Source organism: Pelodiscus sinensis, chromosome 3 (assembly GCF_052426305.1).
Source record: "Pelodiscus sinensis isolate ZL-2025 chromosome 3, ASM5242630v1, whole genome shotgun sequence".
Lineage (NCBI taxonomy): Eukaryota > Metazoa > Chordata > Testudines > Trionychidae > Pelodiscus > Pelodiscus sinensis.
The window spans coordinates 146,256,252-146,275,212 of NC_143054.1; the positions used below are offsets into that span (position 1 = coordinate 146,256,252).

An 18,961-nucleotide genomic window follows, 5' to 3' on the forward strand; every position below is an offset into this window, starting at 1 on the left:
TTAATTACTTTCCAAACTACAACTTAATCTGCTCCTTATTTTCCAGTGTCTATATTACTTTCCTCTGTTCTTTGAGTTCTGTTAGCTATGGAGTGATGGAAAATCAAGAAGAAACCACAAAATGTTAACAAATTGTATTACATTCTATGAGCTGCTTCATGTGAGAGAGGTGGTCACATGAACCCTTCATCCACCCCCCTCCCTGCACCCGCTCAATGTATAGCATTAAACAACAATGCAGGTGTATCCATCATCTGTAGCATCAAATATTGGCTACTGAAAATACTGAATTAGCTAGACCAGTAGTCTGACCCAGTATAGAACTACAGGCAGTCCCCGGGTTACGTACAAGATAGGGACTGTAGGTTTGTTCTTAAGTTGAATTTGTATGTAAGTCGGAACTGGTACATATTGTAGGGGAAACTCTAGCCAAACATTTCTCCAGAGCTCAGTTTTATTCTCCTGCACCTCACTTCCCTCAGTCCTTTATTCTCAAGCTGAGGTGTCTGCTGAGAAAAGCTGCTCCGTGTCTCCCTGGTCTGCTGGGCGGGGCTCTAGCTTTGCATCTCCCTAGTCTGCTGGGGGAAGCAGCTGGTGCGGGGTTGCCTCACCCCGTTTGTAAGTAGGGATCCGATGTAAGTCAGATCCATGTAACCCAGGGACTGCCTGTACTACAATACAGCAAGTTGTCTCTTCCACTCATCTTTCATTGTAGCTAGCTACCCACAGAATAGCTCAGAACAGACCATAAATGATCTGGTTTCATCTTTCAGGCTGGTGAATGAGAATGAAGTGAAACAATGGAGGGATCAGGCAGAAAAATTCAGAAAAGGTACGTGGTCTTTGAAGAACAGAGGGAGATGACCTGCCTTTAACCACCCAATGATGAAGAGTAGAGATGAAGATGACATTTTTCACCCTCCAGGCCATATCCCCTTGGGAGAATGTTTGCATAGCCCTAGTGGTATATTTCCCAATGCTTTCTTTAGTCTAGTTTAAATTACTCAACTGATGGGGTTTCCACAGATTTTCACAGATGATTATTCCACAGCCAGAGAAGCCACCTCTACCAAGTAATATATCCTGAAAGTCAGTCTACATATTCCTTTGCCCAGTTTCATCCCATTGCGTTGAGTAATAATCCCTTACCAGTGTGCATTATTTATCTCAATCTATCTCACATCTGCTTAGCAAGCTTTCATAGGTTTTGCTTCATCAGTCATGCTCCCTCGTTCTCTTTGCACTGCCCTCTGTAGAACATGCAGAGCTGTTGAGCAGACTGGAAAAGAAAGAGAGAGAATGCGAGATAAAGACCCAAGAGAAAGATGAAATGATGAAGACATTAAACAAGATGAAGGACAAGCTGCAGAAAGAATCCTTGGAACTGCGTCAGACCCGGGGCCAAATGACTGACCTGGTAGCACAATTCAATGAGTTCTCGGTACGAGGTTGGGAACTTTTCCTCTCCTGCTTTCACCCACAGAAGTGAAGTGAACAGTGAGCAAAGGTGCAGTACCGTAGATTGTGTCTTTCCCCCACATGGAGGTAGGCTGATCTGTGCTGCAGTCAGAAGTATGATTGCAGCATGGGTCGACACACCTGCACCAGCATTACCCATGCCATGCAAACATGGCTACAAGTAGCAATGAAGACATGGCAGCATGGGCTTCAGTCTAGCTTGCACAAGCACACCGAGAATCCTCCAAGCATGTCTGCACTGCTAACCTGTGCTGATGCCCATACTGCTGCATCTTCTCAGCTGTTTGTACATCTTCTACCTTAATTAAAACTAGTACAGATATGCCAGCCAATGTTGCAATCACACCTCTGATGGCAGCAAAGATGCACCAGTAAAGGCTACATAGGTCTGCATTAGGGACCATGGTAAGTGCCCTGGTAATAGGGGTCAGTGCCCATATGGCTATAGCTAGTCTGTCCCATTCTTTCTTTGTAATCACCCTCTTCATTTACCCATGCACAAATAGCCGAGGGATACATGTCCTTCCCCACAGTGCAGCGTTTGTCCATAGTTTGTGTTGCAAACCCCAAGTGGGACAGCCTCTCGCTCCTAGGGGCAGCTGGAGGAATGCAGATGTCTCCAGTTCTCAGAGTGTAGGAAATGGAGGTGATAAATGCTCACTGGGGGGCCTTTGAAGGGACTGTGGCTGCACTCTACAGGCCTAACCTTTCCAGGAGCTACCTCCTGCCTGGTACAGCACCTTCTTCACTCCCCTTGTGCCTCTGCCTCCAGAAGCCTAAATGCAGCCCTTAGAAGCTGGTCACTATGGATAGGGGCTTCCCGCCTGTCTGTGCTGCTGGCGGGGTTAATTGGCACGTATTCGCTATTTTAAAAATCATGCATCAGCCCTTCCTCCCAATTTGTGAGATTACAATCAAAACTACATTTTGCCTCCTTTCACAGGCTTTCTGTGGTTTTAAGTGTTTTAAGGGTCATATTTCGAGCTCTTTTCTGCTAGCATGAGGGCTAGAAACTTACTTTTTGACTTCTAAATGAAAGGTGAGATTCTTCCTTATCACAAAATTCTGCAATCTGGGGCTTTAAGGAAAACACCAGAGAGAATTATACATGAGTGGACCACATGATGTTATTGTATATTTAAACATTCTCTGCTTATTTCTCTTTTTGTTTGTTCGTTTGTTTTGTTTTTTATTTTGTTTTGTTTTCCAGCAAGGAGGTGGCATTTCCTTTCCACCTCCTCCCCCACCTCCTCCTGGTGGCCCCTTAGTTTTACCCTGCTCTCTGATGGAGTGTTTACCCCCCGTGCCACCTCCACTCCCATTCTCCAGCTGTCCCCCTCCGCCTGCTCCACCACCTCCACCAGGCGGACCACCGCCCCCACCGGGAGCCCCTCCTTTCTTCAGTCTGGGGATGATGCCCCCTCCCACAACTACTTTCAGCAGCAGCGGGACCAATCTGAGGAAGAAATCTGTCCCACAACCTTCTCACCCTCTGAAATCCTTCAACTGGGCCAAACTGAGTGAGGTAAGGCACTGCAACACCCTCCACACCTCAGCTGTCCTAATCAAGCATTGTCTGGGCTTGGCTGGTGCCTCTGGGGAGACTTTCTGGGTGCCAGAAGTTGATGCCTTAGTGTCTCTCTTCAGATCAAGGTTTCTGGCTGAGGAGGGGAGAGGGCATTGTATTCTCTTCCACAAGGTTTCACAGCTGCACTGGAACCCTTGGGTCTGAACCAGTTGTATTTTCAGCAGGCCCTAGTGTAGGACTTCAGCCATGAATCTCATCCTGATGGACTGCATTATGACCAAGGCACTGCCTAGACTCTCCTGAATCAGATCCAGGTGGGTCTGTAAGTAGGGCCCAGTCACAGTGGATCTTATGACATAAAACCAGAACCAGGTGTCCTCATCGCTAAAACCTAGCACTAGCCCCTTCCTGTAGACTCCCATCAGGGAACAGGAGCATCCCTATAGAGTGATCAGCCAGTACGTTTCGGGCAGAGGCAACACAAACGTTGTGAAGTTTATTTCTAAATTGGCCTCCATTAACTTGGCAGGGGCAGCCTCTCAGAGGAGACAGCTGCTCATCACTGTACGGCTCATGTTGTCATGGCTGTACGTGAACCCATATCTGCCCCTTTCACAGTCAGGCTTGCAGCTTATTGCCTTTACTTTCCCTCTGGGTAGGAGAATTTCTCAGTGATGCTGCCATGAGAAAGGGAGAAGAATTCAAACTTGCTGTTGCCTAATGCACTCCTTTTCTGCCACCCTTGCAGCCACTCCCACCCCTCTGCTTCTCTTCCTTCTGCTGGATTTTCCTTGTTTCCCCTTCTCTTTTGGGTGTTCTTTTTCCACAGAATTTTTTTAAAATGTCTGTTGAATTTGGATAGCTGCCTAGAAACCCACGTTCTTTTTTATACTGAAACTCACCCAGGGCCCTACTCAGGCATTCAGAATGAGTGTCTGGGGACCTCTGGAATGCCACAGGAATTCACTCTCTCTCCCTTTCTTTAAAATAAAGCAAAGTGAAATATTTGCTGCGCCGTCTGTGCTTGTCTGTCAGGGCCACATGGGGGTGTGGGAGAGAATGTCAGAGTAGGGAGTTATTTTCCTTTCCAGAACATGGGACTTAGTGCGCTGAAGAAAAGAAATAATAACACTGTATGTAGTTTAAAAAAGCGAGAGGCACAGGTGTTTCTGGTTAGTGCATAGTAACCACAGGCTTCTCCTGCCCTGTGGTTAGGACTGGAGGCAGCTGTGCTAATATTGAAGGCATAGGCAGTGAGGTGAGTAAAAGTTGCTATTTTGGGAAACATGAACCAGTTTGGGGAGTTGTAGAAGGCAGGATATTCTTTTGGGAGCTTTGGTCAGTATTAGTGAACTCTCTGTAGATCCCTGAGACTGTGATGCTATCAGAGGTGGGGGCATGGGTATTTGGGTTGGTTGGTTGGTTGTGGCACATTTTGTTGAAGCATCAGTAGACATGGCTCACTGGAAGGGGAAGGAACATGTGTGAGCCATTCCTCTCAGAGCTGGGGTTTCCCCAAGCTGCCACTGGGCACTACCTCTCTGCTTATTGCTGCGGAGAGTAATTTACAGGTTTTAACTCTACTGTCGAAACCCAGTGTTGAGCCAGAGCGTGGCTAGTTTGAGGGAGTCATCTTTAGTTTTATTTATTTATTGGCATTTCTATGGTGCGCATCCCTCTGGGCTCTGCGCTCCGCTCAAATACTCATTAAGCCTCACAACCAATCCACCTTATAGAAGGTGGTAGCTCTAGCGTACAAATAGGAAAGCTGAGGCATAGAAGTGGTTTATTATCTGTATCACAGTAGCATCTGGATTTCCCCAGTCCAGATCCAGGGCCCAATATGCTGGGTACTGTACATACTCATGGAGACAGGGCCCTGTGATCTAAATAGACATGGCTAGCAAAAGAAAAGTTTTGTAAGTGATTTCACAAGGTCACATGTGGCATCTGTGGCAGAAATGGGGATGAAATCCAAATCTCCTAATTCTCAGCCTGTGCCTTAACTACAATACCTTCCTTTCTCCCCAAAGAGCTGAGGGTATGTCTACACTACAAAGTTAGTTCGAACTAACGGACATTAGTTCGAACTAACTTTAATAGGTGCTACACTAGCGCTCCGCTAGTTCGAATTTGAATCGAACTAGCGGAGCGCTTAGTTCGAACTAGGTAAACCTCATTTTACGAGGACTAACGCCTAGTTCGAACTAGCTAGTTCGAACTAAGGGCTGTGTAGCCCTTTAGTTCGAACTAGTGGGAGGCTAGCCCTCCCCAGGTTTCCCTGGTGGCCACTCTGGCCAACACCAGGGAAACTCTATGCCCCCCTCCCGGCCCCGGACCCCTTAAAGGGCCACGGGCTGGCTACGGTGCCCGTGCCAGGTGCAAGCCTGCCAGCACCCAGCCAGCAGACCCTGCACCTGGCACGGCACAGAGCCACCCACCCGATGCCCCCCAGCCCACCCCCTCTTGCCGGGACCAGGCTGGCGGCTCCCGGGAGCTTGCCCTGGACCGCAAGAGGCGGGCACCTTCCTGGGCTAGCGCGGACATTGTGGACCTTGTCCACGATCTCCGCACTAGGCACAGGAAAGTGGCCGTCTAGGGCAGGAGAGCTGCCAGCCTGGCAACCCAGGAGCAGGTGTGCATGAAAATCAAGGGGGTCCACTGAGACCCCCGACCCTGAGCCCTGAGCTTACAATGGCCGTCCTGGGTCAGACCAAAGGTCCATCTAGCCCAGTAGCCTGTCTGCCGACAGCGGCCAACCCTAGGGACCCTGGAGGGGATGGACCGAAGACAGTGACCAAGCCATTTGTCTCGTGCCATCCCTCTCCAGCCTTCCACAAACTTTGGGCAGGGACACCACTCCTACCCCCTGGCTAAGACCCAACCTCCATGACTTGATCTCACTTCCCTTTCAACTCTGTTCCAGTTGTAGCCTTCACAGCCTCCTGCAGCAAGGAGTTCCGCAGGTTAACTATTTGCTTTGTCAAGAAGAACAACTTTCTCTTACTAGTTTCAAGCCTGATACCCATTCCTTTCCTTTGGTGTCCTCTAGTCCTTCTTTATGGGAACTCAGGAAGAACTTTTCTGAATGCACCCTCTCTACCCAACCCCTGCTTTTAGAGACCTCTATCCTGTCCCCCCTCCGTCTCCTCTTTTCTAAGCTGAACAGTCCCAGTCTCTGTAGCCTCTCTTCATCTGGGACCTGTTCCCAACCCCTGATCATGTTAGTTGCCCTCCCTTCTCCCAGCCTTTCTCTTCCCCTCTCCCACCTCCTTTTCCCAGTCTCCCCCCAGTTTTGTTCAATAAAGACAGAGTCAATGTTGGAAGAAACGTTATCTTTATTTTGTACATCAGTAAGAAGGGGGGCTAGGGAAGGGTAAGTGGAAGGAGGTGAGGGAGGAATGGGGTATGAGCCCCCGATGGGGAGGACTGGGCTGGCTCTGCGGGCTTCTGGGGGTGGAAGCTCTCCTGCAGCCCCCCGATTGCCCCCTCTCCCCAGACGGCAGCCTGCGGCAAGTGCAGCCGGGCTGATGGCCGAGTGGTGTGATGTGCCCAGTGTGGGTACTCCGGGCACTCCAAGCCAGAACTTCTTTGCAAGCGGGGCACCCCTTAGAACTGTCTGTCCGGGGTGGGGGTCGGGACCCTTTAAGCGCAGCCCTCGGCTAGCCTGAGACAGCATCTCCACGCTCTAAGTCCTCCTCTGATGCCCTGCCGGCACTGCTTCCGGCCATCCTTAAGCCCTGTTCAGAGTCCACTCAATGTGGACTTGCTAGTTCGAATTAGCAAAACGCTAATTCGAACTAGTTTTTAGTTCTAGACGCGTTAGTTCGAATTAGCTTAGTTCGAATTAACTAATTCGAACTAAGTTAGTTCGAACTAGCGCTGTAGTGTAGACGTACCCAGATGAAGGAACTTGGTGATTTCTTGGACCTCAGCATGTTTTGAGGTGAATCAGGATAAAGGTTTGAGGATTCATACCCAGGCCAGCAGGACTCCTAATTCTATAGAGAGTAACCCATTCCCTCTGGACAAAACGGAATAGCACTGACAATCTTCAGAAGGAGCAGTTTGTATTTGCTGCATTTTTAGGAGGGTGGAGTGAATGGAAATGGGAGGAATCCCAGGCGACCTCCTCTGCAAATGTCTTGAGAAATGTAAATTTGTCACAAAGGTTGCTTTTGTTCTCTTGTTTTGAAAAGCTGCTGGGCTCACCAGAGAGACAAGTGCTGAATTGGCCATGGAAAGTAAAATTCCCTCTTGCCTTTATTGTGGTCCACGTTGGCTAGGGCTCTATATTCACGTGCCTGAAACTTGTATGGTCTGTGGGATACCTCTTCTCTAGCTCCACAGAGCTGAGTGACATCCAGGGCTGCTGATCCAGTACTTTTCACTGGCATTAATATTGGCTTGGGAAGAAATGTGCCAATCTCTTGTGCATTATGGAAATGCTGAGGTGTCTTTTAAGTTGAAGGCTGCTATCAAATCCCCCCTCACTCTTCTCTTCTGCAAACTAAATAAGCCCAAATCCCTCAGCCTCTCTTCGTAGGTCATGTGCTCAGCCCCCTAATCATTTTGGTTGCCCTCCACTGGATCCTCTCCAATGTGTCCACATCCTTTCTATAATGGAGGGCCCTGAACTGGATGTAATACTCCAGATGTGGCCTCACCAGAGCCGAATAAAAGGGAATAATCACTTCTCTGGATCTGCTGGCAATGCTCCTCCTAATGCACCCTAATATGCCATTAGCCTTCTTGGCTACAGGAGCACACTGTTGACTCATATCCAGCTTCTCATCCACTGTAATCCCCAGGTCCTTTTCTGCTGAATTGCTGCTTAGCCAGTCGTCCCCCAGCCTGTAGGGGTATGTCTACACTGCCACCCTACTTCGAACTAGGGTGGCTAATGTAGGCATTCGAACTTGAAAATGAAGCCAGGATTTAAATATCCCGGGCTTCATTTGCATGTTCCTGGATGCCACCATTTTTAAATGCCCCATAGTTCAAACTACCTGCCCACGGCTATACGCGGCATGGACTAGGTAGATCAAATTAAAACTCCTAATTCAAACTACCGTTATTCCTCCTGCAAGGAGGTTTAACGGTAGTTCGAATTAGGAGCTTTAATTCGAACTACCTAGTCTGTGCCGCGTGTAGCCGCAGGCAGGTAGTTCAAACTACGGGCATTTAAAAATGTTGCCCGCCCGGGAACATGCAAATGAAGCCTGGGATATTTAAATCCCGGGCTTCATTTGCAAGTTCAAATGCCTACATTAGCCACCCTAGTTCGAACTATGGTGACAGTGTAGACATACTCTAGCAATGTTTGGGATTCTTCCATCCCAAGTGTAGGACTCTGTACTTGTGTTTGTTGAACCTCATCAGATTTCTTCAATTTGTCCAGGTCACTCTGGACCCTATCCCTGCCCTCCAGCATATCTACCTCTCCCCCTAGCTTAGTATCATCTGTGAACATGCTGAGGGTGCAATCCATCCCCTCATCCAGGTCATTAATAAAGATGTTGAACAAAACTGGCCCTAGAACTGATCCTTGGGGCACTCCGCTAGAAACCGACCACCAACCTGACATCGAGCTGTTGACCACTACCTATTGAGCCCAACAATCTAGCCAGCTTTCCAGCCACCTTACAGATTTTCCAATTGGAACCCTTAATTCCATTCATCTGAAGAAGTGCCCACCAAAGCTCATGATACCATCTACATGTTTTGTTAGTCTATAAGGTGCTGTAGAACTATTCATTGTTTTTAAGTTTTTTCCAGTTACAGACTAACAGGGCTACCCCCCTGAAACACTTGTGATGGATTCATGACCACGTGGTGAGATTTTCTTGTGAAAAATTGTAGTTTCTGGTGGACATTTGCAAAAATACACTTCATCACAAGTGATTAATATGGATAAAAACAGTAATTTTGCACAGATATTCACAAGATAAGAACCCTTGAGTGTCCTGCTTTGCTGAGGACACTGTAATTTTTTCATAAGCTCTGTTTCGTGGGAATATTGCTCCGGGTAGGCTGGCATTTGGGGATGGCTCTTAGGAGACACCAGAGAAGCAACTCAGACAAGCCCAGGAGGGACTGAAGAGAAAAAGGGAAAGGGGCTGGGGAAAAGCTGCAAGCCAAGCTGAGATGGTGGGGGAAAGAATTAGGGGAAAGACAGACTTCTTGGGAAAGAGACCATGGACCTAGTTTGAGACTGGGGCAAAGACTTCATGTTTTGTGGGGGGGTTTTAGAACTCTACTTTTTGGATGGGTTGGACATGAGTTAAAACTTTAGCTAGAGGCCCAAGGCACTGCAGCAAGTTACAACAGCAGGGCTGCTGAAGAGCCATGCCAGGCCCTGAGAAGGCATGGGGTAGGTGGCCACCCTGTTACAGAAGTACTTGGGGATATAGGATTGCAACATCTAGCCTGAAAATGTTCACTGTTGTTTCAAGCAGTTAATTACCTCACAGATTTTGCTTTGAAATGAAATGGCACACAGTAGATGTTTTCAGTCAAAAACCATGCACTGCCCCCCACAAAAAAAATGGAAGCTTCATTTTGCTCAAAATGAGCCCCAAATATATTTATTTACATGGGTAAAGGGATCCATTTATTAAAAGGGGAAATCCCTTTTCACCACATTTTGAAACTCACAAAGAAATGTGGAAAAAAAATTCAAATTCCAAGTAGTTTCACCTCTTGGTTGTGCATAGTTTGTAGGCATCTAGGGGTTGCCTGTTCTAAAATTAACTTGACCCTTACAATGTTCACGGGTTTCTTTTGACTTGTGGGACAGCTAGAGAGGCCTGACTTTATTTAGTACCTCCCAAAGTGAAGTCATGGTTCACTCATTCTGGGATATGATGGTGTTTGATGACTTGGAAACATTTGGTAGCTACAGTGGAGAACAAGGCTGTATGGACTGCCTGCCCCGTGTAGCTCCTTGCTTTGTTATCTTCACAACCCTACAACCATCTAGCAGACTGTATGTCATTTCAAACACCCAAGTGTAGAAATGAAGTCACTGCAAGAACTAAGGTTATAAATATAATGCACCAAAAGCTGATCTCAATAGAGCAAATGCCTTATTATGATTCATCCTGACTAATCCAATGGTTCTCAAACTATACCACTTCCCACCATTTCTTAGCTGATCACTAGGGGTGCATCACTAGGGGTTCCCCTTTATTCGGCTTTCCCCTTTATTCGGCTTTGGTGAGGCCACATCTGGAGTACTGTGTCCAATTCTGGGCCCCCCACTACAAAAAGGATGCGGACGCATTGGAGAGGGTCCAGCGGAGGGCAACCAAAATGATTAGGGGGCTGGAGCATATGACCTACGAGGAGAGGCTGAGGGACTTGGGTCTGTTTAGTCTGCAGAAGCGAAGAATGAGGGGGGACTTGATAGCAGCCTTCAACTTCCTGAAGGGAGGTTCCAAAGAGGATGGAGAGAGGCTGTTCTCAGTAGTGACAGATGGCAGAACAAGGAGCAATGGTCTCAAGTTGTGGTGGGAGAGGTCCAGATTGGATATTAGGAAAAACTATTTTACTAGGAGGGTAGTGAAGCATTGGAATGGGTTACCTAGGGAAGTAGTGGAGTCTCCATCCCTAGAGGTGTTTAAGTCTCGGCTTGACAAAGCCCTGGCCGGGTTGATTTAGATGGGATTGGTCCTGCCTAGAGTGGAGGGCTGGACTTGACGACCTTCTGAGGTCTCTTCCAGTTCTATGATTCTATGATACGGGGATGGTTGGATGAAATAACATGATCTTGGTAACTAATTGACCATTCATTATAGGGAACTTTCTGGGTGTCTGGCTGGTGAGTCTTACCCACATGCTCAGGGTTTAGCTGATCGCCATATTTGGGGTCAGGAAGGAATTTTCCTCCAGGGTAGATTGGCAGAGGCCCTGGAGGTTTTTCGCCTTCCTCTGTAGCATTGGGCACAGATCACAGCTGAAGGACTCTCTGCATGTTGGGGCCTTCAAAGTATTTGAAGGCTTCAATATCTGAGACATAGGTGAGAGGATTATTCTAAGAGGGGTGGGTGAGATTCTGTGGCCTGCACTGTGCAGGGGGTCAGACTAGATGATCATAATGGTCCCTTCTGACCTTAAAGTCTATGAGTCTATGAGTCTATGAATCTACAGTGCACCGTTATTCCGAAATAACAATGCGAGCATCTACACAACAATTCCTTTATTTTAAAATAATATTGAAATAATAAACAGCTTATTCTGACTTCTGTAAAATCTCATTCCATTAGGAACAACTCCTCTGCAGAAATAGCTATTTCGAAATAGTGGTAGTATGGATTCTCCACTGCTGCTATTTGGAAATAGCTCCTCTCCAACGCCATTTCTAAGTAATTTCTCCCCAGTGCTTCTTGGGGCTCTAAATCAAATTAGCATGTCTACATTAGGGAAGCCTGCCTCCAAATAGTTGTGAGGCTTCTCTGTAGTGTGGACACTCTATTTCAAAATAAGCTATTTCGGAATATTTCTTCCAGCATAGCTTATTCTAAAATAAGTGTAGATGTCCCTAGGGGACCTAGGAAGTGTAGTTTAGTTTCTCAGTGTGGGTTAAAACTTGTGCAAAGCAAAGGAACCACAGATTTTGGCAGGTTTGTAACATTTTTTCAAAAGCAAAGAATTTATTTTATTTTTAAATTGCTAGTTAGGGACCATAAATATTTTTATGGAGCTGAAGGAATCATTTATCATAGCAACCATACTATGTGAGTCTGTGTCCCTTAAACTCCTCTGTCTCTCTGGCCGATGACAAGAAATGATTGTCCAGTTAATTCTTAACTAAACCATAAGAGCACAGCAAAATAAAGTGTCCCAGTGTTGGATGTGCCTTTGTATACAACAGTCTAATATACAACAAAGATGGGAAATCGGCGTAGATAAGACCCTACCCAGAATGAATATATTCAGAAATCTGAAGAAGTGGGGATAACCGCTAGTTTGCTTTTTATCCTCAGGGAGCAGGTGATGGGGGAAACTTGCTTTGATGCTTCATTTGTAGTTTTTATTCCCAGGCAAATGAGAAATCCGGTGAGACTTGTTTCCCTCCTTCCAGTCACAAGGAAATTTTGCTCCCATTAAAGATATCCAACCTGGTGTCTTGATCAACAAGAGTTTGAGCAGCTGTTTTGGTCACATCTAAGTTTTCACTATACATAACATGTAGCACACAGACCACTCAGTGCTTATAATTTTGATGGGGCTTTTCCTGAAAGACACTTCTCCTCATTCCCCAAAAAGAAGTACAGCTGCACATTCAGCTAGTGATGAGGTGACCATTACTAGGGCTGAGAGCTCAGAGAAACCTCAAAAAGTTTTGGTGTTTTCCTGGAAGTTTAAGGTCTATAAAACCAGGCTAGGAAGTTCATGAGAACTGACTTTGTCTGGATGTTTCTGGTTGAGACTGGAAATCATACCCATGGTTGGGAGAACATGAAAATTAGCTTTCGTTCCTAAACCTTGAGGTCTGGGCTGCTTGTTATTTCAGCCAGTTCATCCCATTCTAGTTGCAAGTTTCAAATGTCATGACAATGATCATGATTTTTCAGTTGCTAGAAAAGTCTACCCTATATGCAGGACAAAGTCACAAAACCATTGGTGAGCCTATTAGATTCTGGGTTCTTCAAGAGAGACTTCCCTGGGGGTGCTCCACAGACACGTCCCAGTGTCTCAGAGCAGATTCTTCCTAGCAATGCATGTGCAGTGCATGAGGCCCGTGGCACCATCTGGCACTACCATGCATACACAGCCACCCTCCCCTCAGTTTCTTCATACCATACCCAGCTCAAGACAGACCTCCGCAGTGCTCTTCATTCCTCAATAGTGCCCTGTAGATAAGTAGATTAGTTAACTCCAAGTTCTTCTCCCTAGTTGTTTACCAAGCTCTTCACAAAAGAAAACAAACAAACAAGCAAACCACCATTCGTCCCCAAGTTGGTTTTCTTGCTGCTTAAGATCACCCATCTGGAATGATGGGCTCACTGGGTGTCACACGTTGCATGGACTGCAGCAAGGCAAGGTCAGCCTCAAAAGGCCACACAAAATGCGTCAAGTGTCTTGGGGAATCCCGTGTTCAATGGGACTGCCCACACTGTGCTAAACTTAGGGCACGAATGCAGAGAGAGCAAGATCTCCAGTTAAGATCTAAGCAAGATCACTGCTCATGACTGAGCAGAGCAAACACTCTTCCTCAGACCTAGGCTCTCAGCAGATAGCCAACAATAAGAGGGACAAACCCAAGAAATCCCCAAAGAAACATGCCACCTCTCTGCCACAAGACCTGCAGTCACCTAAATGGTGTTTGATCAAGAGACAGGCAAGAAAAACTGACAAATCATGCCAGTAAACAGGGCACCTCCAGTGCTGACCGAGCTCTCCACAAACACGCCTGACATGATGCCCATATAGAGGCTACAGGTCATTCAGTGCCTGCCTCGTAGAACTCAGCACTGAGTACGGCCTGAACAGCGCAGTGCCTGAGACCATGGCGCCAGAAGTGCTTAGCGTGGCACTGCAGCAGTTGGAATACCACAGGCACGGCACTGAGTGCACACCACTAGGCTCAGTGCCGTTTACTCCTACTACTAGGCTACCGGCATCAGAGAGACCTTATGGTCTCCTCAACTTATAACTCTCCATTTTTAAGCACTGACAAACCATCTTACCGCCATCCAAGCACACGGCATCACCTACTCTGTTATCAAGTGATGACAATGAGTAGCCAGGAGTTTTTCACCCCAGCTGTCACCACACACACAAACCTCAAGACATTCATCCCATGGCAACTTAGCCCACCCTACCAGTGTGGGCGTGGCCCCTGGGCTCCATAGTCATGGATATCATCACCCATACCTTATCCACTGCAATGGTAATATTGGAGCCCATGGCCTCAACATCACAAAAAGAGGCTATCTAAGACAAAGTGCACTATAAAAACACTTTCTCCCCTCTCCCTATCCCCTCTAATATAGAGGGAATAGAATGAAATCGATGAGCAACAGTTCAACAACTTAGGCCCGGATACATTATTAGACACAAACTCCCAATCTGTGACAGGCACGGCTATCATGCCATAGCCCTCAGCAACCAATGAAGACTTCACCCCTTTCCAGGAACTTTTTAAGAGAGTCGCAGCTGACCTAAGTATTGTGATGGAGGAAGTGCAGGACACACAACAGGAGCTTACCAACATCCTGCAGACTACACCTTCTGTAAAAATTGCCTTGGCTATCAACTCAGCCATCATGGAACCTGCCAAAAGTCTTTGGAAAACCCCTGCCTCAATTCCTCCCACCTGCAAAAAGGCAGACTGAAATTATTAAGTTCTCCCTAGGGGATCAGAGTTTTTATTTACTCATCCACCAACAAACTCCTTGGTAATCAGCATGGCTCAGCAAAGAAATAAACAACAGCAAAACCATTCCATGCCATCAGACAGAGATAATAAAAGACTTGACATGGTGGGTAAAAAGGTTTGCACCTAAGCCATATTGCAACTAAGAGTGGCCAATTATGCGGTGCTCCTCAGCAAATATGATTTTAACAATTACACAAAGTTTAACACGTTTATTGACGATATACCAGAGGTGAAAAAACTGCACTTTAGAGCATTCATCGCAGAGAGCCAGGCAATATTGAGGACAGTCCTTCAAGCTGCCCAAACGCAGTAGACATGGCCACAAGGGCAACAGCCATGGTGGTTGTCATGGGACAGGCTTCATGGTTCAATTTCTCTGCCTTCCCTTGCAAAATCCAGTCATCCATGGAAGAGCTACTGTTTGAGGGCGAAAAGCTCTTCTCATCTAAAACCAACAAAGCCCTCCATTCCGTGAAAGACTTTTGGGCCACGCTATGTTGCCTTGGCATTCAGCACCTGCAACAAGAAGACAGTTTAGATACCAGCCATACCAGAGGCCGAGATATCCGCAGTTCATGTACCAATACCAAAGGGAAGAGCACTCGTCACACCAACAACATGGCTATGGCAGACAGCAGCACTACCAGGGCAATCGGGAACACTACCAACTAATAAGCAACCATCTCAGCCCAATAAGCAAATTTGAGGTATCCATTGAGAAACTGAAAGCCATCTTACCTTCTCCAGAGCTCCCTAATACTAGAAAACCTTTCATCTATCATTTTTTGCCATTCTCTGACAAATGAAGCAACATAGCATCTAACAAATGGCTGCTACAGACAATTTCATTTGGATACACCATTCCATGCCTGTCCATCCCCCCATCCCACACACCCACCCCATCCCTCTTCAAAGGAACCCTCTCATGAGACTATATTACAACAAGAAGTAGATCACCTTCTCCAATTGGTGCTATAGAACCTATTCCTCCAGAATTTCAGAGGACTGTATTTTATTCTTATTACTTCCTCACCAGAAAAAAACTGGAGGTTGGCATCCAATTCTTGATTTGAGGGCCTTGAACAAATTCATCAACAGGCAAAAGTTCAAAATGGTTACATTAGCCACCATTATCCCCGCTCTGGAGTTCAGTGATTGGTTTTCATCTCTTGACTTACATATTTTCATGTGTCCATTCAACCTACTCGTAGGTGGTTTCTCCGTTTCATCCTAGGTATGCAGCGCTACCAATATATGGTGCTACCCTTTGGACTTTCCATGAGGCTGAAGGTTTTCTCCAAGATGTTAGCGGTGGTGACGGCCCACCTCAGAAAACAGGACGTTACCATATATATCCATATCTCAACGATTGCCTTATCAAGACAGGAACTCAAGAAAAATCCTATTGCTGCACCCATCTGATACAACATTGCTTCCAATTTCTGGGACTCCTAATCAGTGAGAGCAAGTCAGTCCTTACACCGATTCAGCCAATGCAATTTATTGGGGTGCACCTCAGCCCTGCCTCGGCCACTGCCTCCCAACAGATTCCTAAGGATCTGCAAGCTAGTCCAATTGCTCCACATAATGCCATGCATCACAGTCCACAACTGTTTACAATTCCTGGGACACATGGTGTCCTGCAATCCGATTGTCCCCAGTGCCCTTCTATTCATGAGGTGCCTCCAGGGATGGCTCAGATTGAACTACAAGCCCAGCCTACACTCTCTGACCAAAACACTGTCAGTCCCCAACACAGTAAAAAGTGCAATTCTATGGTGGACAAAACTGTGCAATTTATGTAGAGGCATACCCTTTCAAACCTCAGAACCCACAGTGGTCATCACCACTGACGCTTTCCTTGTGGGCTGGGGAGCACACATGAAAGACTTCACAAGCCAGGGCATATGAACTCCAGCAGAAAGGACACTACACATCAGTGTCCTCAAGCTCAGGGCTGTCTGGCTTGCATGCCAGCATTTTCTACCTCATATCACCGGAAGATATATACACACACAAAAAAGTATGTTTTATATAAACAGACAAGGCAGAACACAATCCCACCATGTCCTATACACGGAAGCCATAACAGTCTGGAACTGGTACCTCAATCATGGTATCTCCATAACCACATGCCATCTCCCCGGCAACCTAAACACCACAGCCAACACCCTAAGTTGAACCCTACCACAGGATCACGAGTGATAGACTCTTCATTTCTGGCAAAGATATTTGTACCATTGGGGTTACCCTCACATAGACCTATTTGCTACCAGAACAAACAAAAAAGTGCCCACTTTATTGCTCCAGGGCAGGCATGGGAAAGCACTCACTCAGAGACGCTCTTATCCTCAAGTGGGATGATCACCTACTCTATGCATTCCCTCCCTTTCCCCTTCTCAATGGGGTACTCATCAAAGTATAGAAGGACAAAGCAAGAGTTATCCTAATAGCACCTTGTTGGCCTCGGCAACTGTGGTTTCCCCTTCTGAACAGAATGACCGTAAATCGCTTATTCACACTCCCACACAACCTGAGCATGCTGTTCCAACCAGGAACCAAAGCTCCCCATCCACAATTTCTCATGCTTTACCTCTAGGCATGGTACCTCAATGGTTCACAGGCATAGAATTACAATGTTCAGATAAGGTACGAGATGTGCTTCTTCACAGCAGGGCCCCGGCAATGAGGAAGACACAAATGGTCTTATTTTGTATGTTGGGCTGCTTCCTGTAACATATAGCCAGATGATGCCCTTCTGCCTGCAATCCTTGAACACTTACTGCATTTCAAGCAATCCCACCTTTCCATGAGCTCAATTAGAGTAGTAATAACACTATGGTCTTTGCACATCCCAAAACTGAGTGCTTCCTCAAAGGCCTACATGCCCTATATCCTGATGTTACTGCCCCACAGGCACTGTGGGACCTACATCTGGTACTAACCATGCTCCTGAAACCTCCATTTGAACCTATAGCTACATGCTCCCTTCTCCACTTAACACTCAAAACAGCATTCCTAGTTGCAATAACGTCAACACGTCTGGTGGGAGAGATGGCTGCCCTAATGGCAGACCCACCATTCACCATCTTTAAGGACAAAGTCTCTCTATGGACGCATCCAAAGTTCTTACCCAAAGTACGCTCCGCCTTCCACCTTCATCAAACAATACACTGCAAAGCATAGCAAGGGGCATCAGATATCATATCAAAGACTATCCCATTGGATCTTTGACTGCATCACAATGTGCTACAATTTGACTTAGTTATCACCACCTACCTCAGTCCGTGCACACTCCATGAGAGCGGTCACCACTTCAGTCGCTTACCTGAGGAAGATTCCCATTGACGAAATATGTGCTGCTGCTACATGGACATCAGAACAAACTTTCACTAAGCACTATGTGCTTTCCATCGGCCCTCTGCACTCCACAAGGGTAGCAAAGGCCTTACTAAAGACAGCTTACCTTCCTGATCCAAAGCTCCTAGCTCCATAGTACAAATTGCTTTGAAGTCACCTGCTGAGGATCACCTCTTGAAGAAGAAGAGGGTGAGGTTACTCACCTTGGCTGTAACTGATGTTCTTCGAGAAAAGTGACCCTGGGGCTGCTCCACTACCCTCCCTTCCTCCCTTCTACTTTGGAGCCAGAAAAAAAAAATCTTTTCCACCATGCCAGATTCTGGATAGATAAGGAACTGAGGGGAGGGCGACTGGGTATGCGCAGTAGTGCTGGAGGGCACCGTGCTCCTCACACACAGCGCATGTGCAGCCCCCAATGCACTGCTAGGAAGAATCTGCTCTGCAGTGCTGGGACGCACCAACACCTGCCGTGGAGCACCCCCAGGGATGCTCATCTTGGAGAACATTAGTTATAGCCAAGGTGAATAACCCCCTCTTCTCCTCCCACACAGGAGGCTTTCTAGAGCTGTAATGTGTATCTCTCACGCACACTGCTCCTCCTTCCTATGTATAGGCGTCCACAACCTGCCTCAAGAGAGGAAGGAGGGTAATTTTGCTTTGTGCTTTCTACCTTGTCAGGAATTTCCTCCAGATGCTTCAACTCTCTTTTATTCGTGCTTCCCCTTTTCTTTGTCCCCACTTCAGGTTTTTTCTGTTTGCTTCTGCTTTGTGGCTCATAACTTTTCGCTTGTTCCTCTGAGTGTGACTAGGAAGCAGAACCTGTTCCTACAATGAAGTGTTAATGCATTTTACTGCCTTGGTGTACTTTAGATACTTCAGAACTAGAGCCTGATAGGGACAGTTTCATTGGCTTTCCTTACTTCCTGTCCTCAAGGCCTTCTTATGGTGATGTTCTGCTGGGCCTTCATCTCCAAGATTTCCCCCAGAATGTTTCTATTTCTCTTTCTATGCAGGTTGACCTTTTTCACCTCAGTGGAGTGCTATTCAAAGAGGCCACATCATCAGCCCTCTCTGAATGAGTGATTGCACTAAGCTTGCCCCACACTGCCCTGCCACAAAGTTTGGGAGGAGAATGTAGTTCAGTCTCTAGGGAGTGTTCAATGATACATGGTGCCTCTGCTGAGTCTGCAAAAGATGACAAAATCCTT

General features: G+C 46.7%; 1 protein-coding gene across 5 annotated transcripts in view; it reads left to right on the forward strand.

The window, feature by feature from the left end:
- The window catches only part of DAAM2 (dishevelled associated activator of morphogenesis 2), a 371,485-nt gene that overhangs the window by 280,298 nt on the left and 72,226 nt on the right, over positions 1–18,961 (forward strand). For all 5 annotated transcript variants that reach the window (XM_089777421.1, XM_075925085.2, XM_006131756.5 and 2 more), the window contains 3 exons: positions 774–832; positions 1,257–1,441; positions 2,690–3,004. In XM_089777421.1, coding sequence (XP_089633547.1) covers positions 774–832; positions 1,257–1,441; positions 2,690–3,004 — 559 coding nt within the window. The remainder of the gene's footprint in view (positions 1–773; positions 833–1,256; positions 1,442–2,689; positions 3,005–18,961) is intronic.